The following is a 24,491-nucleotide window of genomic DNA, read 5'->3' on the forward strand; positions in this document are numbered from 1 at the left end:
TGTATACGTTGTGAGAAGTAAGGTTGAATCATATGGAAAATAAAGTATTCGCATTGTTGGATGCACTTAAAACATTAATGAATGCATGAATGAATGAATGTTTTCATACCTTTATAATAACCCAACAGTAGGAATGTTTGTGTTTTCGCCTTCCTATAGTTGTTTATGTCTACATACAGCGTGTGTCCTCTTTCATAGAGTCCACTATGTTATTTCTACAGTAGCCCAGAACGGACAAACCAAACACTGGCTCTAGATAGGGCCATTCTTGTTTTTGCGTAGGCCACTGTAGTGCTCCTACAAGCTCTGCATATGGGAGAGATTTCGATTCTGCAACCTCACCACTGGATACAACTAAATTCTTCACACTTGACCTTCAAGTATTCAATACAAAATAAGCAAGTATAAAAGTTAAAGTAGAGGAAAAAACATAGTTAATGAGTTTCACAGTTAAAAATGTGGCTAATCTGTTTCAACAGGACTAATCTCTACGCATTATGCATGCAGAATCTGTAGGCAACTGGAAGATTTTTGATTGGGGCAGGTAAACAGTCCTTGTAGAGAACATGGTGGGAAGGCAAAACACATTGGCCAAAATGCAACATTGGAGCCCCTCAGCTATCGTCTGACAGTTTAGCTTTGTTTGAAATTGATCTGCATTTATGTGCCGATAGCTGTTTATAGAGATTAGCCGAAATGACCAGCACACAGAAGAGGAGGTCTTGGCCCAGATATCCACTGGCTACACTTTTGCCCCCAGAAGCTAGCAAGACTGTAACATGGTGTGGCTCGATCACAGTTTGACAAGCAAACATCCACACAACTGTCAGATTTTGATTAAAATGTTACTGAACTCTGATTGGTGCACAGAAATATGACGTCACCAATCATCATCCAGTGAGAAAAGCAAGGACAAAAATGCAATTTTAGACATCTATCAATAGAAGTAAGCAAAATTGTTTAGACTTGGGCTGAAAATATTGTGCTCATGTGGGAACTCATCACTTGTCACTAATAACAATAAATTTGGGAAGACAGGTTTTCAGGGCCGTTATTGTACTGCAGTGGTCCTCACTGCTGTCACTGAAGTGCTTTACTGAAGACGGACCAGTCCAGTTAGATTTCAGACAGTTAACCTGTGCCTCAGTGGTCAATTGAGATGCTATTTGTAAAAATATCACTCTCATATTTTGTCCTGCGAAGGTAAATACCGCAAATAACAAATTGTTTTATCCCAAAGACGCGTGTTTAGTCATATTTTTGGTAGAAATTTACCCTCAGTGTCACTATATAGGGCAGCACACGAGTTTGCATGTTCTCCACGTGTCAGCGTGGGTTTTCTCTGAGTACTCCCGCTTCCTCCCACAGTCCAAAGACATGCAAGTTGGGGATAGGTTATTTGGTGACTCTAAATTGTCTGTAGGTGTGAATATGAGCATGAATGGTTGTTCCAGCCCTGTGATAGTCTGGCGACCTGTCCAGGGTGTACCCTACCTCATGCCCAATGTCAGTTGGGATAGGCTCCAGCCCCAACGCGACCCTCAAGAGGATAAGCAGTTACAAAAATGGATGGATGTGACTACATGGTAAATATGGACAGCTGTAATGTAACTGTTAAAGGCCCAAAAGTGTCAGAGATCATTTTCACTTTTCTTTTGTTTTTCAACTTTCTGTTTCTCTCCTCATGCCTCCCTTTCCCTTCTCACATGTCCATTTACATTTATCTCTGGCACTACCTCCTCACTGCATTCTGCTTCTTAAGAATCTGTGCTTGTTATTCATCATCATATACGATCTCAGCAGTGTTGGTATTGGATGAGAGGATTCATCTCTGAACTCCCTTTGATCTCATTCACACCTGAGAATAGAACAGGTCAGCTCTCATTCTTTGTCAGTCACTTGAGTCTGATTAATATAAATCCCATTTCAGGTTTTGGAATATCTATCATACATGTTGAATAATTTAAAAAGAAATTCCAATCACTCACACTCACGCAGATGTACTTTGACACATAGACAGTGTGTGTGTGTGTGTGTGTGTGTGTGTGTGTGCACACACAGTCGACTCAAACACATCCTAGCATCACATTTACCCTTTTTTTTTTTATCTTGTCTATGTTCTCTTGCTTCATCTTGGCTTTTCACACTGTGTCAGTTCCCTGGTGGCACCCACAGATCTGCCGGCCCCCACTGATTTCCCTTGGTGTTTGAGAAAGATATAGGAGTTAGCTGTAGGCAACAGCACCGTGCACCACCAGCCTGTGTGACGAAATCAATCTACAGCATGTGTGTGTGTGTGCTCTCTTTTTCTGTGTCATATCTTTTCATGTGTAATTCAGAAATGTTTTAACTCACAGCCCCCCCTCGCTTTCTTTTTGACTGAGCACCACACATGTTCAACTGATTATACAGTAACTGGATAGACAGAGTGTTTGCAGACTCTCTCTGCTGTCTCCATCTTTATTGTATCACTTTTCTCCTTATCCAGTCAGAGCTGGTGTCACCCAGCAGCACAGCAGATGGGTCCAAGTGATAGCAACGTAATGGCAGTCCTGCGCATTCACATCCACCCCACCGTATAACCATCCAATGCAGTTAAGATTGATTGAGCCTTGGGTCCTGCCAGAGGATGGAGCCGATACGAGAAGGCAATGAGTCCTCGCCGAGGCCGCCAGCACAATATCATGTTATGATTAAACACAACAGACATCAGTGTTGGAGTTATATGCAGCCCCATTGTCCCATTACAGAATGCTAGATGTTTATCATGTAAGCTGATTGATGCTGATGCTGTGTTGTATTCAGGACTGACCCTCTGCTTATTGGTTACATGATGCTCATTTGTGAGTGGAATTACGGTATCTGATGAAGACAGTGAGGATTGAGAGGTTCAGCTTGACTCTGATATCCCATAAAACATGTAATATGATTGCGATGCGTTCTAGAGACCTCGGTTAGCCGGCGGAATGAGAACATAATTCACTGAGATCTGTTCAAGATAACCAATTTAGTCATCGTTTTTAACACTAATTTGCTGCCGGTCGGTGTGTCTGTGTGCAAAAGTGTGTGCGCGATCATGTGTGTTTGTGCGCAGGCTCACCGAGTCATCTCTAACAGGGTGGCTTTGGAGGTGTGAAGTGGAACAGAGTATAGGTAATGAAGGAGATGGGACTGTGTAATTATTCTGCAGAGGAAGGATTACTGGTTTACTTAACCATTAATGGTTCACCTTGAAGTGCAAATGCCAAGGGGATAAAACCCACACCTCTCTGCCCCTCATTACCTTCGACTGGACTAAAAACGTTTGGTACTAAGCCGCCATTATTTAATGTAGACTTTGCATATTTTCCAGAAGCCCTTTTGTGTCTTATTTGAATAGTTTGGCTAATGCACTGTGGCAAAGTACTGTCGGGTATTAAGGAGAAGCATGAAAAGAGATCGATGTTTATGAGCCATGCTACGCAGTGCCGCTATTTGGTGCTGAGGAGAATGTTTTGTTAAGTATGTGGGTCAAAGACGAAATCACAAGGGGCTTCTCACCAGAAGACACATAAAACTTCAGCGGTCTTAATCATTTCACAATAGAAAAGAATCAGCTGCGTGTAAGGTAACCCAGGCAGGACTTTCATGACATAAATGCCAGCTCACATATTGATTAAAAAAACTGAAAGCAGAAGCAGAATCATCCACATTGATTAGCTGAGTCATTTTAGAATTACATTGCATTATTGCAAATCTTCAGATTATAGTTTTTTACAGTTTATAGTGAAATAAACTACACCCCATCATTTGAATAAATTACATCAAATCTCTGTCTTACACACACGCACACACAGAAAATCATCAGTCCTACATTTTAGAGTGTGCCACACTTCCCGGCTTATCAGAAGTATCCATCTGTGTCCCTCTCATCAGAACGCAGTCACGTATCGCTCTAAGAACGAGTCAAACTTAGAGCTTAAACAAATTGAAGAGGTATTCAGCTGGTGATATTTTCACCAGAGGTGTCTGACTGCACACTGATGACAGCAAGAACATGAAGCACTGGATAGAGATGCAGTTTATAGACACTTCTGCCCGCACTGGAGAAATGGAAAACACTACTCAGAAGTGACACGACCTAACATGGCTTATATCTGTGTGTGTGTGTGTGTGTGTGTGTGTGTGTGTGTGTGTGTGTGTCTGTGTCTGTGTCTGTGTCTGTGTGTGCCTGCCTGTATGGTAGCACATATCCATGCATTTGCGTCTGTATATTTAGGTGTGCACAGATTGAGTGTGTGTCCCGCCGTGTATCTCATCACTGACAGCAGAGAGAGATTGAGGGTTGAGGGTGTGTCAAGGATTGCCTCCTTATTCAGCTCAGCTGCAGCGGGCAGGATTTCCATTTTTGTTCCCATTACTAAATAAAATGCATCACGCTATTAGAGCTGACACAAGGGAGAAAAAACACATTAATACGAAAGGCTAACTTTTTAAGCGCCTATCAGCAGTTTGAGATTGCGCTTCTCTCATCTCTCATCTGCTGCCATGATTGCTTTCATTTTAGATCTCCATACACAATAGGTATTGTGACACATAAGAAATATCATATAGACAACAATCTAGTCTCACTTTGACCGGCTTGGCTAGACTGTGTCGGCATGAACATGTGTTCCAGTAATTATTGGGGTGTTTTTGCTAGTTTAAAACATGCATCTGAAGCCTTTAAGTTGTAAAGCTTTTGGTAAATAAAATGTCATAATTTGCATGTTTTCTTCAAGGAGTCTGGTATGTTTACCTGGCCCATATGTTTGTTTCTCATCTGAGAAGCTTTTTTCCTGCGTGTTTTGGAAACACAGTGAAAAATGCCTTCCAATGTCACGAGTAAAAAGCAGCTCCATCTGTATCTTCTAAAATTATGTTTTATTCCTGTAAAAACATTTTATTTATGAAACCAGCAATTAGCATTTAGTTATTTTACCTCTCAGCTGTGTTTAAGTTTAGACTCAACCCTGTGTCACTGTCTCTTCCAGGAACCACAGTGATGACAATGACGGCATTCGACGCAGATGACCCCGCCACAGATAACGCAGCGTTGCGTTACAACATCGTCAGGCAGTCGCCAGACAAGCCTTTCCCCAACATGTTCTACATCGATGCAGAAAGAGGAGACATCGTCACTGTCATCTCCGACAAGTTGCTTGACAGAGAGGTGAGTTCACTTGGCAAACGTGTGCATATGTGTGTGTGTGAGTGTAGTGTATCGCGCCACACTGTGTGGTGGTCCTTTTCCAATTGAAACAGAGTGTGACTTATGCTGGACAGGTTCTTGTCACAAGTCTCACACTTGTCGCTGCCATGTCTGAGCTGCAGCTTTTGGTTCGTCTACTCTTTCTCAACATGTCAGAAAGTGTGTATATACAGTATGTGTGTGCCTTGTATGCTACCTATATGTGTGTGTGCCTTTGTGAGAGTAAGAGCTGGTGCATTCCAGTGGGCAGGCGCGGAAGCCAGATGAGTGTCTCTCCATTTCCCTCTCTAAGCGGAGCGAGACAACGGGATGATTGCTTTTTCAGCAGGGTGACGAATGCCAGAACATCGATTGGGTTCGCTGGTGGAAGAGGAATATTAGCTGTTGTCAGACACTTAGCGCATAGTTTAATTGAGGTGATACACACTCATCCGCCGGCTCTGGTGGTGTCCAACAAGCCCGGCTGAAAACCTCCCATCCGGAACTGCTGGAACCATGGCGGCTAACCGCCCTGATGAGCCGCTCTCTGAGCTACAGTAAACTGTTTAATAGAGGCGTAATTGATTAAAAGTACGGTGAAATGAGATGTAATCAATGCAGTGAGCACTGTTGATGCTGGTTTTGTGAGGTGATTGAGTGATTGAATGATTCAAGAGATGCATGTTGTGGTTTCCTCTCTGTGAGACTTTTGAAGCGTATTTTTTTAGGATATTTCAAAAGATCCACGAAGAGGAAAAAACAATAGCCGTTCTCCTCCACCCGTCTGCAGCCGAGATTTATTACAACCACTAACGGGCCTGTGTTCGAATATGCAGTTGAATGCCTTTGAAAACCCCAAATTATCAGCCTGTTTGTGGCCTCAATAAATCTCCGAAAACAAGGCAGATTCTTCCTATCACTTTATTCTTCAGGTGATAAACTTTTGAAGTTATGAGGAAGTCCTTCAAAGTCACCAAGACAGGAGACACAAGTCAGTTGTCTCTGTATGTCAGGGGAATCACATCTGAGTCAAGTTTGATCATTTCACTTACACCGTTGATTTAATGAGCACCTCAGGTGGCCACACTGGGTTTGTCCGGACACATTACTTGCAGTTAATTTTCATCGGAAGCTGTCTGGACAGAGCTGATTACACATCTGTTTCTGTCAGATTTCAATCTGTTTTGCTGCACAGAGATGGAAAGTTTTTTGTTATTATCTGTTTAACCTGTTGGAGCCTTTTTTAAAGTTTGTTGAGACTTGCATTAGAGCAAGGCATTCTCCCCTGGTCTTACACATCTGTCTGCAGCTTTTGTTTGGTACTAAAAGTTGTGTAAAGGGAGCTGCATGAAGTCTGATGACGTGCCCAAAGTGTTAACACTTGAGGCAGTGTGGGTTGGGGCTGAAGACTACGAGTCTGAAAATGAACAAATCTGGTGTGTGGAGTTAGTATAAAATCATAGATTTTGACTTCTTTTGTTTTAAGCTGTCCATCATGAGTCTGACAGTGTTACAGGAGTGCAACGCTAAATCATTGAAGTACTTTTTTAATGCAGTATCTTCCCACTCAAAAGGCATTATAAGCATTAGAAAAAATGTGATAGCTGTGGATTTTCTAGTGTATTTTCTCTTTTTTCATTAACTATCTCTGCTGTGACGGAGGCCTTCCTAACATTACTGTTCTCTCCTTCTTTTTCCCCCTGCTGTGCCAACTCATTTGTAATCTACAGCAACTTAATACACATGAATCTGTCCGTCAGAATGTCCCTTTTGAAGGATCGGTATGAGCCCTCCATACCCCTTACTTCAAATGAAGAAATGAACAGAACACCGTAGTGTTTCATAATATTTCTATAGAAATACTGTAGTAATGGGTCAATGAATTGCCTCTCTGACAGATTACATACAATGAAGTGGTTTTACAGCTGTCACGGTGAAGGGGTGAAGGATTTTCCCCTGCAGTGATTAAGGGCTCAACAGCACAATGTGCAGTATTAGCACCTTTTTTGTTGATGTTTTTACAAACTATTTAATTTATCCTCATTTTAAAGCTATGAAAACAAGCTTTTTGTCAGGCTATCATTAGGTATATTGTTGCCTTTTAAAAGACAAAGATCACACAGTTTTCAAACAAATGATCCACTGTTAAATGCAGGACACAGAAGGGCAGCCAGGTGCTATAAGGGTGCAGTGTTTGTTCATCTAAAAGGCTGTGGTTGCTATGATACACAATATGTCGGTAAGTAGAGTACTTGCTCTGGATGAAGGGAAGGCTGGAGCACATAGGGAGAGAGGAAGGACCTGTCAGTTTGTTTGGGTTCAGCATGAATTCCTCTTCCATTATTGCTGTTGTTCAGCTGCGTGATTTTTGGTCTTCGTGGTATTCGTCCAACACCCCCTCCACTGTGACTGGATGGCTGGATAAAAAGTGACAGTGACAGGCAGCCGCAGCGTTTTACCCAAAGTTGAATATTTATCAACTCTCGTTGAACAGAAAACGGCACTTTCATGACAGAAACAAAAGAAAAAACATGAACATAGCAGTTATGGTGTTTGCTTGCCATACCCTGCGGTTGATAGTGCAGTATTGCAATATTGCCGTTATTGCGACAGCCCTTGTCACAGTCCATGCAGTCTCTCTTATATTTTAAAGCAAAAGAATGAAATCCAATATGGTAATTTTTTTCTACTAAGCAGCCAAACAGATATGACTAATCCATGATAGCGATATGACTGCAGATGTGGCCACCTAAAAGCTGTATAAGCCCGAAGCACCATGTATGATTGTCTTTGTGTTGTATCTACAAGTATCTTTCCCACATCCCCGACACAGCCATAATTTATTAGTGTGCTGGATTTTTTTTTTAAAAAAAAACATCCTCAGGGATTTAAGCAATAGTCCAGCCGCAGTGCAGAATCTCTGTTAAAAAAAAAAAAAACAGGGAAAAAAGTGAGACTTCTTCAGAAACACAGTCAGTCGGCAGAGCCAGATGGAAGTGCAGAAGGCACAAGTTTTAAACTGTCCTCCTCTAGGTCTGGAGAGATTTAAACCCAGCCACTTCAGCACATTCTCATAAATATGGCTCCGACATGACACCCATCGATTCCATCTGCCATGCAGAATATAGCTTTTGGAGACAGCATGTCCAGCATATGTGTGCAGTATATGTGTGGCAGAGAGAGAAAGGTTTACACACCAAAACAAAGAGGAAGCAGAGGGAGAGGAGGAAAGACGAAGCCAGAGATGGCCAAACTTCATCCCTCTGTTGTCCAAATTCCACAGACATAATTCAGGTGGAGCTCTAAGAGTATTTGGATAGACACCTCACCTACCTCGGCGAAGCAGAAAGCAATCCGTAGAAAATTGGAAAATCAATTTTGTCACGTTGAAATCAGTTGGATGTTCCCTGTAGTGCTTTCTCTTTGGCTAAAAATCCTGTCTTGGTATGTACATTTATTCCAGCGCTCTGTGTTTTTCTCTTCACTTCACTTTAGACACGTCTCCCCCTCACTGTCTTATATTATTCTGACACACGAGGCTGCTGGATCAATGGCAGGCTGTAATTTTTGACAGCTAATATTGCTGGGGGGATGAGGCCACATTCATAAGTATGAAAAGATGAAGTTCATATCTTCCACTGGATACACATGGAAATCTCCATTAATCATCTGAACGCTGTTAGAGCAAAATCAGTCTGCCTTACAAAAATGTCCGTCTTCACCTGTTTCTCAGAACATCTGAAAATGCCTACTTAGGAGCTGAGGCTGTGCAATGTCAGCCTCCACTCAGAGACACTTCCCCCTACTGCACTCACTGGATCTTTAAATTATTCAACTTTTTTTCTTGCACATGTAGAAAAATGTTAAATTGGATCAGAAAAGTCAATATACTGTAAGAAGCAGAGGGCTCTTAGTCCTTAACTTAATAACATATTTCTGATTAGGTCTAACAGGGAATAAATTTGACTGGTAATGAGAAAGAAAAGGGTTCAAATCTCTCACCAGTATTAATAAGCCTGTTCCACCCTCTGTGGCCTATGTGAAGGCAGGCATATGGCAGCTTGACAGAGGCAGCGTGCGAGGTGTTATGTTATCTCTCTGGAAGATGGAAAGGAATTAAGGTTTTTGTTCTAGCGTGTGATTAAGTGTGTGAATCTGATGGTGCGAATAACTTGTCCAAGCTTTAAGGAACAATGTGAAAGACTTAGGGGGATTCAGTGGCATCTAGTGGTGAGGATTGTAGATTGCAACCAGCTGAAACTTCTCATGGTAAAAATTCGTCAAGGAGGTTTTTACCAGGAGCCAAATTATCTGCAGAGGTCTTTTCCTCTCCAAAACAAATGGACCAGGTCATTAAAACCGGTAAAACACTGAATAAAACAGTTTCATCTTACAATGTAGTGTTTTTCCTGCGCTGTCTGGCATGTCAGAAGTTGTTTACCAAACAGACCTGGTGATTTAAACTGGTAAAAACACAAATTAAACCAGTTAAAAAAACAAAAAAAACAATCTGTGTTTTTCCAACGCTGATGTTTTGGAGGGGCGTCTATCTACAGTGGACAAAACGAAAAAGCAAAAAGCCCTATTGAGAGCCAGTGTTTGATTTGTCCGTTCTGGGCTACTGTAGAAACATAGAAGAGAATCTGCCCCCAATGTAGATATAAACATCGCATTCTAAGGTACCAAAAACACAATGGTTCCTATTTTCAGGTGATTGTACACTTGTTAGGGACCAAGCAGTGAGACAACAAGGACACAAGTTTTTGACAAAATCATGGGTTTTTATTTACCCAGAAATGCATGAAAAATGACAAACCAAGAAATGAACAACTAGGCCTACAAAAGAGGTCAACGTAACATAACTATACTCAATACAATAACTAAACAAGGTGTTCACAGAGCAAACTGACCTCTCAAAATGACACACGAGGGAACATATATACAGTGGCTTGGACAAACCAAATAATGCACAAGGGGTAACCGAAATTGACGGCAACAACAACTAAAAACAAAGCACAACTAACTAAAACCAAATCCCCCCCATGACATGGCAGCACATGGTTTGGTCCAATGAGTATACTGCCCTCAGCCAGGAAGGGTCCTCCCCAAACACCACGGTAACTCAAAGACAAAGAAACAGACGATTAATAGCAAACATTTTGAGTGTATAACCCTACAATGCTAGAATATGTATATTTAAATTACACAATGTAAGGTTTAGAGCAAATTAACAGATTCTAAATCAAACCAACTGTGTGATGCGAATTGTTTAGGTTTGGTTGACCAAAAATGAAAGTAACCTGTGTAGACAAGAAACTAATGAGTTTAAGAGGGCGGACTGGGAAAACATTATGTGTGGCTGTGACAGTCACAGAAAACGTATTGTATTGTTTGTAATTTCTGCCAATATATCCCTATAAATCTTGCACGCTAGCCCTTTAAATTCATAAATAATCCTCTCAGAGAAAACACAATATCACAACAGATGTTATTCATGGAGGAGCTTCCATCATAGAGGCTGAAGATATCATCCTGATGATCCTGCGTAAGACAGAAAATGTAATCCCAATATCTCTGCTGGCTGATTTATCAGTCAAACCCTAGTTTCCTCAGTCAACTGTGCTTTCACGCACCACCTCGCATTGTCACGGCCCAACTGCAGTACATCCTTTGCAGATGCTTGTGAAGTGGAGGAGCGCAGATGTGAATCAGAAAAGAAGTGAGGGGAGCAGGGAAAATGGAGGCTGCAAGGCAGGGAGCATAGTAAATTTCCCTCTCGTCTAAAAAAAACAAAAAAAACAATGCTCCTGTGAATTTGCTCACGTCTACTATCGGGATTCATTCAGGATAAGCTACATACACAAACTCGTAACAAACATGAATCTGCAAATCAGCACGAGTACAAAATATGTTCTGTGGTTTTTTTGTTTGTATATTCTGATTTATACTTTCCCGATGACAAGATGGATACCAATTTACCAGTACACATACATGCACACATACAGAAAGATGTAGAGACATAGGTGTAGTTTTAAGGGGTTATGCAGGGGACATGTCCTCCACAGTATTTTGTGTGCATACAAAACGTGTGCATTTTTCCTCACGAGAGTAGCAGAGGACTTTAACTTTGACAAAATTAAAGACATTTACACCACAAATTGATGCAGGAAATGCACAAAAAAATTCATTAGAGTGCAGGAAATTACGTGTTTGGTGCTTAAAAACCCCTCCATGTCATATAAGTAACTATATGAGAAAAACGAAAGTGGAGTGCGAAGGTTATTGGCTGGAAGTTCATGCAGAATATATTTGAAGCTACTGTACAATGAGTGATCACATTTCCTAGACATGCACATCTGTTGGTACCATACACACACACACACACACACACACACACACACACCAATCACTGTGATCTATTTCAGTCTATAGAGTGTCCGTTTGCAGGCAGGCTGTAACCAGAGAGGACAGACTGCTAATGGCAGTGTGACTTTCTGACTCTCTAATGCTCTCTGGCCAATCTGGGAGCTGTCACTGCTAAGGATAGCCAATCGATGGAGTCGGCCGACCCCTCCATCCCCTTCCATGTTCTACAAAGGTGAATTACATGGAGATAAAATGGATGTCTGTGTGTGTGTGTGTGTGTGTGTGTGTGTGTGTGTGTGTGTGTGTGTGTGTGTGTGTGTGTGTGTGTGTTTATATTCAAGTAAGTAAAACCACATGTTTCTTTTAATTTGAGTGTTTTTCTGTGTGTGTGTGTTTTTTTTTAACCTCCCTCCATCTGTGAAGATGTGAGTGCTTGTTAAATCCATTTTTTTCCTGTCAGGCAGAAAGCACATCTTAACAGCCAATACGACACGACAACATGTTTCCTTTTTTTGTTTTTTTACCTGAAGGTGACTTTCAGATAGAATAGTAGTGCTTAACAATCATTATTTGAAAACGATTTGCACCTGAAAGCAAGGCGCTTTTCTTTTCTCTGAGTCGGTTGGAAACGCACAGACTGTTTTACTGTATAGATGAAGATAATCTGTGTTGACAGGATGGCTGGTATCCCTTGTTGAGGCATCATCTGTCAGCAAATGATCCTTGGTCGTGTGCTGTGTATATTAAGGACTTGCTTTCCCGTCGCCTGCACTGTAAATGTGTTTGCTTTACATCACCTGCTCTGTTATGCCACTAGTACAAATCCAGAGTGACAGGTAGATGGATGAACGTACACAATTATCTCTGATCAGCAGTATCGTATGTAATGGTGGCTGTAAGTAAAGTGACCCGGTGTTTGTTTGGTGCGACCTTGGCAGTGTGCTTCCTGACAGTGTTTGGCTGATAAGAAAGCTTATCCTGTCTAATGGCTTATTTGGCTCGGTGGCCATAGTGGCTACATGCCTGCGCACTGTGATGAATGACAACCGAAGCTTTGGCAGGTCCCACTCTGCGGAAAGCCGCATCCATTTTCTCCGCTTTCATTGTTGTGATTCTTCCCCCCCTTTATTGCTGTTGTTTTCCTGTCGTTGTGCGCGTTCATCGCATTGTTTTCTCACTTATTTTCATTTTGTGTTATTTTCTCCCTTTGTCTTCCTGCCTCACTGTCTACCGCTTCTTTTTTTTTTTTGTTTCTGTCAGCCTTGCCTCCCCTTCTCTGTCAACACTTCACTCTGGACATCCAATTACTCGCAGGTCATAGCATAGTGATTCCATTCAGAGCAGCCCCATTCAGCACGGGCCTCAAACAGCCATTCAAATTACATCCTCGGCTGCCTTCAGAGTTGGCGCTCTGCAAAATGTTGTTTTCAAACATTTCTGGGGGCACCACCTAATCTGATCCCCCAAACATAATTGAATGTCAGTCGTCACATAAAGATGCTTTCCTCTCTTCAATTAGTGTCTCGTTTCCTCGTGTCACAGCAACGAGACAAAGCAGACAGAGAAATATTTACTCCTCCCAGGTAGAGGCCGGAGAGAGTTATTATATTATGTCATTTATATGCAAATAATATAGCACAGGGAACACATTGATAAGATTTCATTACAGCAGATCTGATGTGCACTTCAGTTTATAAACTCCCTTTCATTCCCCTATTATGATCTGGAGATTGGAAAGGTGAGAGTAGATGAGCTGGGTGGAGAGAGATGCAGACAAGTATGGACAGTGTTAGAAGGCCCAGAAGACTCAGAGAGTGGATAGGGAGAAAAGAGGTGCGGAAACCCAGCATGAAGAAGTGAAGTACAGCCTGTGAGGCGGCCGACAAGACGGACGGACGATCAGAGAGAGAGTGAAGTGCCGGTTCGATACCTGCTAAGAGATGCAGCCTCCAGTCGGCAGCTTAATGGAGAAGTGAGACTGAGGAAGGTTCATGGGTGCAGAGACAGTGGTGGGATGGAGAACAATTTTTAGCAACAACAGATTTTATTCATAGCAACAACAAAGAAACCAAGGCACTTTGTATTCACCGCCCAGAGAGATGTTTTTTCAACCATATCTGTAGCCACGAGCTTCAGAGTTGTGCAGAAGTAATTTAAAGATACAGAAGCGTATATCTGCAAGAACTGAGAGCATCAGGACCTACAGTATATAAATGAACTACAGGCAGTGTGTATAAATGAACTACAAGCAGTGTGGGCTACAAGTACTGTGAAATATATTCATAGGTCTTTTTACTCTTCAGAAATAGCCAATACAGAATATTCTTTCTATATCCTGTTGCGTCCTGTATGAAGTGGCCGATGCTGGAAGGTTTTATGATGCTTTGGGCCGCATGTGCATGTAGAGAAGGGGAGGCGGAAGCTGGTTGTCACTCCTGATATTAATAGTTTTGCTGATGATAACGCAGTGATCTTTTCAGATTGATTTTCTGTTTCTGTTTTAATTTAGCAAGTGTGTGACGTATGTGTTTGCCTGTGTGGGCGTGTGTGTGTGTGATGTTGGTCTCCAGAGGCCTAAATATCTGAAATATCGAGGCACTGTTTGCTAAAATGAATTCAAATGGGCACTAGAAGAGTGAAAGATAAATTAAAAAACTTTCCTTTTAGAAGACATTTAATGTGAAATAGTAGCACTTGTAGATGATCCAAAGATAAGATGACTGATGAATGTAGACTGTATTGCATGTTTACATATGTAGGATTTGTTAAAGGCTTGTCATTATACAAGTTTAATAAAGTTCCCTTTCAGACATGTTTTAAGATCGGTAGAGGTACTCGCTTTTTAATAATAGCTTGTCTGATTTTTTCCACAAAAAAGAACAATTCCTGGGGCGTCGGTGGCTTAGTGGATAGAGCAGGCGCCCCATGTACAAGGCTGTTGCTGCAGCAGCCCAGGTTTGACTCCAGCCTGTGGCCCTTTGCTGCATGTCACTCTCTTTCTCTCTCCCCCCTTCACACTTGTCTGTCCTATACATTAAAGGCTAAAAAAAAGGAAATATGTTCACTGGGGGTTTCGAGTTTCCACATCATGTCTGCGTAATTTTCATGTTCATGAAATTAATAGCGCATTATGGCCAGTACTTTTATCAAATGCACAGTATTGGTGGAGTCAACAAAAATGGTAACCAAGTAAAAGTATTGTTACTTTTTAAGTATATTGACTTAAGTAGAGGTGAAGGAACCCATGAAAATAACTACTCGAGAAAGAGTTAAAATGTATTTCATAAATAACTACTTGGGGCATGAGTATCTTCATTAGATACAATTTATTACATCAATTTCTAATGTTTAAATAGATGTTCAGCAGGTGTTAAGCACTATTTCTATTTAAAACAAAAACTTTGTGTCACCTACTTACTCCTTAAAGGAGAGGCTTGAATGCAGTTTGCACATTTATTTTATCCGAATGTACTTAAGTAAGAGCAAAAGTATTCTCCAAATCAGCTACTCTTACAAGTACAATTTATCTAAAAATTTACTCAAGTACATGAAACAGTGTAAATGTAAGTCGCTACTTTCCACCAATGCAAATACAAGCTCTTATCCAGGGCCTGTGCTGCACCCAGATACTGAATATTTTGTCATGAACAGTACTTTTACTGATGTGTCTTTTATTGTTGTTCATACACTCGAGGCTGCTGTGACAGTGACATTTGTTACAGTACAACAGCTACATGCATGTACAGACGTACTTTTATAATTTATTTGTCTGTTTCAGTCACTTGTGATTAGTGTGAATGACTTGTAAAGGAGTTAAAATTACACACTTTGTAGTGCAGCAGGAAGACAAAACCAATGACATTCACATAATGCTTCTTCCTCGCACATGCCGTCGATGATGGCTTTAACGCAGGAAAGGAAGTCCAGGAAAGAAAGTGAAACACTTGAGTACATTACCAAGAGATCCCATTATAAAGAGTGTTACTGCAGTGTCTCCTTATGTGATGGCCAGTAGCCAGAGTTCTGGCAGCTGTAATCAATACAGTGTAGTTGGTGTGAACCCAACCACCTCACACTCTCTTGTTCTTCCCTGAAATGAACAAGGTGGACACCGTTCACAGGCATTGATGAAATACGGTTCCCCTCCTTTCCCCCTCCATCTCAATCCTTCCTCCTCCTCCTCCTCCTCCTCCCTTCTCTCCCTCTTCTATCATGCCTCTGTCCAGTTGCATTAGCGAGGAAATGAGATTCCCCCTAATTAATTAGATCTCTGAGTGCTAAAGATGAAGATTACATCCCAATGAAGGTTAGAGGTGTCAATCACAGTTTTTTTTTTAAGCCGCGCATTCCTCAAGATAAATTGAGCCCCCTGGGCATTGTGGGTAAAAGTGTGTGTTGTTAATCTTATTTTTCCCCCCCTTGCTTTAATTGAGTCTCACCGACAGTAGTCAGTAGAAGCCTGGGACCAGAGAGAACAACAAGGTAGGGAATTATATTCACCAGAAGAGCAGATGAGATGCTCTACTGGAGGAGACGATTGAGGAAAAATGGAAATAAAAAGAATCAAGGTGGAAAAAAAAAATGTGATCGTTAAGACACTAAGAGAATGGAACAGCGGAGAGAGATATAAGGCAGGACACATTTGACAATGGAGGGAAAATAAAGAAAGAAGTGGGAGTCAGTCAGACACAAATTATTCTGTATTAAAATAACAAGATTACGATTTTAAAATATTCTTCTCACATTCTCATTATGACTTAACAAAAAGTCTTGATGCAAAATTGAATAGCTGCCAGTTAGATAGGCCTGTAATTAATAGGAAAAAATGCTTGTTGGATTTGATATACTAATATACTGTAAGTCAATTTTATTTTTTTTTCATTCTCTGTCCATCTCAATGATGCTTATTTAATCTGAATATTTGCTCTGAACACTCACAACTTACCTGAATCTGTCTTTGTACTTTTTCTGTACGATACATTTTTGTGTTTAACGTAAAAAAGCAAAATAATGTATTTTTCTTATGAGCAAATAAAACAACAGCTAAATCATCTCCTCCCTCGTGGTTTGCCAAAAAACAAAGAATTTCTGCTGTGTACATTCAGTAACCTGCTTGGCATCCCAGAGTGCATTCAAACATCCATTATTTATGTCTGTGTGGCACATGGGTAGAGACGCCGCAGCAACACAATCTGTTCAAAGTCTAAAACTTAAGAAGCTGGCAGATGATGTAGAAGTTTTGTCTGTCAAGCGATTTGGCTTTCATCAAGCTGTGACTAAACAATTAGGTGTGCAACGATGAAGTAAAATTTTTAGGTGCTGTGCTACAGAAAACACCAAAATAGTAATGCCATCTCCTTAAAGGGACAGACAATTTTCATGTAATATCAGTTTATTCATAATGAGGAGTAGCATAAAGTCTGTTGAAAACAAAACAAAACAATGTAACAATGATAAATATCTCGGTTAATAATAAATATATTCTGTGACTCAGCTAGAAACTTTCTAAAGTCAAAAGATAACCCTCCTGATGTTATCAGGGTTATCTCAGCTTGGCTTGAAGGCAGAAACCCTGCATTACAAACTGGGAGTAAAGAGATCTAAAGATGCAGGGGTTGACTAAGCATTTAAATTACAGATTTAGACACTTTTATCCAAAGGTACAGTACGAGAATGGGGAAGATTTTATTTTATTTTATTCATGAATTTTCCGAAACTGCTTATCGTGTTGGAGGTAACCACTCCCAGCCGACATCAGACGAGACGAAGGGTACACCCTGGACAGGCTGGCAGACTATCACAGGGCTGACACACCGAGACAGACAACCTCTGCCTACACCTATGGCCAATTTGGAGACACCAACTAACCTGACGTGCGTGTCTTTGGATTGTGGGAGAAAGCTGGAGAACCTGGAGAAAACCCACGCTGACACAAGGAGAGCATGTGGGCTCCGCACGGAGGGGCTCCCTTTTACACTGCCAGATTTTTCGCAAATGTTGGGCCGTTTTGCCGGCTAGCTGCGAGCATTTAGACAAACAGAGCCAGATTGGCGAGTTGATCCGAGGTGCCCAATTTTCCGCCTCGTAGGGTAGACATATTGGCAAAACACTTTTAGTTTAAACAGACCGAGGCGGCCTTCCGCAACTGGAGGGGCTGTTGAAGACTTGTGGGAGGAGCTGTTGATGACGCCGCACGTGCAAACCAATGGCGGTGGATAAACAGTAAACAGCTGATAGCAGGAATTAGCGAGCAGCTAGTAGCAAAAGGGAAACACAAACCTGACAGACACTGTAAAGATGAGCAACTGGGGAGACAACGAATTGCGCACCCTCCTTGTCCTCGCAAACAAAGAGGCCATTAACCGTCAGATGACGGTGAGGAACGGGCCGATTTACGAGAGAATCACCGAAGGACTGACCAGCCGCGGCTTCCCTCCCATGTCACTGGTTACGTCACACGTCACATGTTTTGTTACTTGCTCAAGAAGAGAAGTGCTAAAATGCTAACTAATTTCTGGGTTTTCTGACTCATTCCAAGGGCACTCTATTGTTAAAATACAATATATCAGACGAAGCTGGAGCCTACTAGCATCACGAGAACAATACATAGACAAAACTGCAGACAGATCACAGTCATGCAGAGAAATGCCTGTAAGAAAAAGAATTATCCCCAGTCTGATTCCTAGCAGTGTTGAGGAAATCAGAATTTATAATGCACACTCCGCAGATAAGGTCTGACAAAAAGATTGGTTGCATTGTAGGAAATGTAGTGTTTTGGGAGCTTGACCCATCCGAGGGGCTAAATGTCAGGGTATATTGGCTTCTGTTGCTTTAATTTTGACAATTATTCTCAAAACTAAATCGGTCATATGGATGTGTAATACTTAATTACCAGGGTACCCCTTAAAACTCCCACTCCATTCCATTACCTTATTTTCTTACGCTATATTTCCCAATGCTATTTTCCAGGTTTCTTGCTTGAGTTCACAACCTTATTCTTTCGGTTTCAGAGAGGGCTGGATGAATGTTGATTATTCTCAGTAAAAGTAAAGACCTTCTCCTGCTGCAACCCCTTCACACAGGCACAGAGAGTGTGGTATGAGTAATGCTAATACAGAAGACAGTTAACTGAGTAGCAGCATGGTGGTGCAGTGGTTAGCATTGTCGCCTCACAGCAAGAGGGTTTCTGGTTTGAAACCGGGATGTTTGCATGTTCTCCCTAGGTCAGTGTGGGTCTTCTTTGGGTACTCCGGCTTCCTCCCACAGTCCAAAGACATGCAGGCTAGGTTAATTGGTGACTCTAAATTGGCCATAGATGTGAATGTGAGCGTGAATGGTTGTCTGTCTCTATGTGTTAGTCCTGTGATAGTCTGGTGACCTGTCCAGGGTGTATCCCGTCTCTCGCCCATCGGCTCCAGCCCCCCTGCGACCCCCAACAGGATGGGTGGTGATGGAAAATGAATGAATGAATAAGTAATATAGTGAAAAGAAACTGTAAAGACATAACAAGGTTAAATGGTCGATTATAATAACTCTTTATATGTATTCTGCCCCAATCATCATCTAAAAAATGATGTTTGCCTTTGACTGCCACTTTGAGAGATTTAAAATACACAAGGTCTCTAAAACAAACAAATCTAAAGTGGCAACATATTAAATATAAGCTCAGTCAAATTACTATGCATACTGAAGAAACACAAGACCTTTTTAAAATTCAGAAGTAATCTACAAGAATGGAGAGTTCTGACTTTTCCTGTGTCCTAAGGAAGTATTGAAAGGGCAGCGGCGAGAAGGAGGGAGGAAAGGACAGGAGGGTGAGACCCGAGAATAAAGAGATGAAGGAGAGTGACAAGCAGAGTGAGGCGTGCAGGTGGAGGGCGGAATAATTAGGGTGAGACAACTGCTCGCTGCTCGGAGGGAAACGTCTATGCTAAGTGGAAGTGAGGGCTCCAGTAATGTCAGGGAGGTCCTGGTGACGCTACACTGTCATTAGGCTTAGAGAGAGCGTCAACACTCTTACCTCCCTCTTGATCGCTCTTTCTCTCACTTCTGACTCTATCTCTGTCCTCTCCCTTCTTCCTGCCGCCTCATTCTTCACGAGCTTTCCCTCTGCTGTCTGCCCTCACTCCTTCTCTTTCATCCCCTATTTTTTCCCATCCTCATTGACCTGAGGATAAAGAGTATTTGTCAACAGCTCTTACTCTCCAGTGAACCTCCCCCTACAATAGCCCTTCAGGCGAGAATTAATTTCACCCTGTCTCCATGAGAAAGTGCATTGATTGGAAAAGTTTGTTGTTGTGTGCTCAGTACTTTTTTTTATTGTTCCCTTTCCCATGCCACTTTCTCTTTGCTGATGAAATTCAGCTTGGTTCATTGCCTCTGCTAAAGCAGACACAATGCTATCGGGGCCTATCTCTCTTTAGGTGGCCATCTTTAACAGCCGCGGCGTATAGATCCCCGCACATAGCCATCTGCACCCTTTCTTTCAGTAGAGACATAGATCAGTTGACTGCAGCTTGGATTTGTGTTGATATTTTTTGCTCTGCTGTAAAAGAGAAAATGAGAAGAGGAAGTTGGCATTGACACAAATTGCGGCATATGTGCTGAGGTCATACAGTAATTCTCCTTGTGGAGCCCAGCAGCGGGATTCTGTAAATTGGCTTTTATTTTGTTAAGTCCACTGCCCACTGCCTGTCAAATAGGGAGTTAAACGTTCTGTCCTGCCACTTTCCATTTAATCTAGTTTAATCTATTTGTAGCCAGTCTGAGTCAGAGTTGGATTGAATGCACTCAAACTAGTATCATCTTCCTACTGTTCTTTCTCTCTATTGCACTATTCTCCCTGGACATAAATACAAAGAAATCATTGGTTTATTTTTCTATCTTAGATGTCTGCTTGCAATGCTTTTAGCAGAATCCCACAGGAAGCTGCAGATGACTCGGAAATAAGACCACAATAACAGTGTGCAACATGAATAGATAGCAAAAGATCAATATTGACTGTCAGCTACATCGGTGTAGTTTTTATTTTGGGCATCTCTATTCTGAGAGAGAAAGCCTGAACTGACCCAATTGTAATATTTTCTTGCTTCACGTAAAGTTAAGGAAATGTTTACACCTTGGGATATAAAAATAATCAAACAGTGTCTTCTTAGTTCCTCTGTATTTTGGCAAGCTAATGAATTAGGATGAAAGCAAAAGTTCACCATTTGGGAAATTCACATATTAGCTTTCTTGCCAAGAGTTAGATGAGAGAATCAATACTTTTATACCTGTACAATAAATATGAGGCTACAGCCAGTAGCCAGCTAGCTTAATTTTAAACAGACTGGAAACAGGGTTAGCTAGCCTTGCTCTTTCCTAAAATAACAAAACCACCTACCAACACCTCTGAAGGTCACTAATTAACATGTTGTATCTCATTTGTTTAGTCTGTGCAAAAACAACAGTTTCTTGACTGGGAGCTGTAACTTCCTGGAGTCTGTGCTAGTTTCTTGGCAGCAGGCCAAGAAATAATTTGAGACAACCTCAGGTGAATCAGGAAATAGTGTTTTTATATGTTGTTTCCTTTTTCACAGATTAATCAAACAAGTTTCAATGTGTTAATTAATGACCTTTAAAGGTGTTGATGGGTAGATTTTACCTTAAAGGCCCTGACATGTCAAGCAGATGGCCAGCCATAAAAGTTGGGCCATTGATGAGCGTCTACCGCACTTGTCAGTGTGTGCTGCATCATTTCGGCACTAGATTGCCTTTTTTTCCATAGATTCAACATGTTGAATCAGCGTCAGCACAGTGGAGGCAGTCAGTGACTGATATCACTGAGTGGTAGTTCAGCTTAGCACATGAGAAGAGAAGCAAGGAAAGTAAACAAAGAGCTAAGGTTGATAGGGGATGAGGTTGAAACAAACTTGTTTTGTACCTTTGAGTTCTTCCGCAGAAACTTTTCCTGATGGTTTGTGTTATTGTTCATTGGCACACGGTAAATATGTTCTGTTCTTTCAACACTGGATTGTGTTGTTAATATGCTGACTGGCTAACTAGCATCAGGACAGTCTTCCGGTTTTCACCTCTGAATGACGATTACAGACCATTGCTGTCTGCTGGTGTGGAGGGGTATGTCCTCTCACGCAGATGCAGAACATACATGCTTATTGGCCGTCGGTTTGGTGTGTTAATGTGCAACTTTTTGGCTGAGACACGGCAATGTGAGATAATGGAGCAGGGGGCTCTCATTGACGTTAGTTCTCCAACATTGGTTTGGTTAATCTGGGCCTTAACACAGAGCCACTGTTTCCCATTTTTTTCAATCTTTATGCTAAGCTAAGCTAACCAACTGCTTGCTATAGCAACGTATTGAGTGTAGTAATATTAGAGTGTTTTCAGTCCTCTAATCTAACTCTCTGCAAAGAAGTGAATAGACTAAAAATGTCAAACTATTTCTTTAATGACTAGTAATGCTTCCTTCATATTGATGGGTCAACCGCTTTAATGTCACATGGTGTAAACCCTATCCATTGTGTGTTGCAGTGCACTGGTAGATGCATTATAAGCTATATTCACAATGAGTCCACAAAGGGGCATTCTGAATACTGTGCATGTAATGGCATATGTTCAAAGTGCAAGTGAGGCCAGAGGCACAGAGCATGAGAGACTTTCACGTCTCTCTGAAAGCTGGAGATACAGTATCCCGTGGCTCGGCAAGCTTGCGGTGCCACACAGCAGCCACACGGTGAGACAGCCACCACAGAAACTTCCTCTGAAGTTTGTTCAGTGGAATAGAGTCAATATTTGACTTTTTTTTCTGATTACAAACCTGGAGACAGAGGTTTGTATGGAAGCCATAGCCCAGCTGTCATGGAGCGGCTCTGGGTTCTGGCAGTGACCTGCATGGATGAATGTTTGCCTGATAAGTCCTGTGGCCTCTGGGCCACAAAGATAAGCGCAGCACCCTGACAGAGAAAAAAGAACGCAAGTCACTCACAAACTCACTGTGTACAAATGTATGGTCCACCAAAACACACACACACACACACACACACACACACACACACACACACATAATTTAGTCACCTCTATAAACACCTGTAGCCCTTTTTTGCCACTGAAATTGTTTTGTAATTGAGAGAACCATCGCATCTAAATTGGAAAAGAAAAAGAAGTGAGCATAAGAATAAAAATAGAGACCATGGGATCATTTCAGCCACAATACAGCAATTCAGTTCAATTCAGTTCAAGAAATTGTGGTTAGGGGTGTAAACTAGAGGGGATTTGGGGGAGGGGGACAAGGGCTTCTTCCCTGCCTCCTCCCTCCTACTTCCAGCCCACTCATTCGGACCACACTCATTTTTAAATTTAGCCTTCACTTTAAATAATAATAGCATAATCCATATCTGGCCCTAAATATATTGGGATATTGGGATATTATTTATATCATTGGACATTTCTAACATTTAGAAAATAAGGAAGTGTGTAGTGTCATTAAAATGTCATATTACAGGGTCAAAATAGAAGCTTAAAGCACAAGTCGTTGCATTTATTTATGAGCACTACAGCACATGCCATAAACAGTCTACAACCCTGTGATGGTACATCCTAACCACACTATCTGATTGGCTTGTCAAAAAGAAGGATTAGGGATCATGCTGCGCACCCCCTCTCTTCCGAATTTCAAGAAAGTAAATGATGTGTTAATCACTTCATTCCTGTATCAAGTGACCACCTGTAGAATGACTACGCTGGTGATCTGTCTCTGAATCATGTATCTCTATGGAAACTAGGCTATATGGGGGAAACAGAATATTTCTCTGTGGGTATAATATACCTATCTGGCTTAGGTATTACATACATACAGTGTAGCTGTGAGAATACCTTATCTATCAGCCTCACATTCATCCAAGTGAGTACCGTGCAATATGGAGAGAGTTTCATTAAACAGAAAAAGACTATGTTTTTATTAGAAATAGGAGATATTATGTGATAGATCCAGATATAAAGTACAGTTTGAGACAGTGAGTGCACCCGTCTCTGTGAAATCCCATTCAAGAATGAAGTCTTCATTTCCCCTTCAATAATTGATTATGACAACGATTTCCGACAACCGTGCTGTGGCTTGTATCGGTCTGTGTAATTCTTGATGTACAGTACAGAGGAATTATTCTGTGTGACAAAAACAGATCGCTGTCAGCCACTGGTGTTAAAACATACATATAAAAGGAGGAGACACATTTAGCTGGAAGTACTGTGCCTCTTTAAAAAGTAAGGTTTGTGACAATGAAACTGGCAGGATTTTTACTCTGGCACAGTGGCATTTTTGTCTGTCTGATTTTTCCTTGCGCGCCTGTCTGTTTTACTGAAGTGGGAGGAGAGGCTTGAGGGGAGTGTGTCTTCAACGATCAAACAGTGCAGTTTAATTTTGGTGTCAAGGATTATGGAGATTTGAACAGATCCTATTCAAAAGCTTACATACTCTTTGTGGATGATGCGTCACCCAATTTGACTTTGATATAAATCCCTCAAAGAGAAAGAAAAAACTTACAGCATTTTTCATTTGAACTATATTATACACATGTACTGTGGCTGCTGTGTGAGTAATTGTCAACCAATATTGAGCTGTCAGTACAGTATGTACCAAGCTGTGGTAACTGTGGAGGCAGTTGACTCCTGCTTGAGGTAGGAAGCAGGTACATGCCCCACTCACAAAGCTGAACTAACACTGAGAATTGTCACTTACATAAGGCAACAGCTCTTCTACCAAGGTCTTGCAGAAAATGTATTAATGCAGACAGATACAATGCCTAGTTTCTCAGGAAATAATCTTTACAAGAAAATGTCCATTGCCAGTGACATCTTGCTGAATAAACTGCACAAATAAAATAAGTGGCACATACATAGAATTCTGGACCTCAGCAGTTAG

General features: G+C 41.4%; 1 protein-coding gene across 1 annotated transcript in view; it reads left to right on the plus strand.

Annotated features, from left to right (window-relative positions):
* cdh13 (cadherin 13, H-cadherin (heart)) overlaps positions 1-24,491 on the plus strand; it is a 456,544-nt gene that overhangs the window by 285,086 nt on the left and 146,967 nt on the right. Inside the window, exon 8 of the mRNA XM_050074237.1 lies at positions 5,013-5,191. Coding sequence (XP_049930194.1) covers positions 5,013-5,191 — 179 coding nt within the window. The remainder of the gene's footprint in view (positions 1-5,012; positions 5,192-24,491) is intronic.

Source organism: Epinephelus moara, chromosome 20 (genome assembly GCF_006386435.1).
Source record: "Epinephelus moara isolate mb chromosome 20, YSFRI_EMoa_1.0, whole genome shotgun sequence".
Taxonomy (NCBI): domain Eukaryota; kingdom Metazoa; phylum Chordata; class Actinopteri; order Perciformes; family Serranidae; genus Epinephelus; species Epinephelus moara.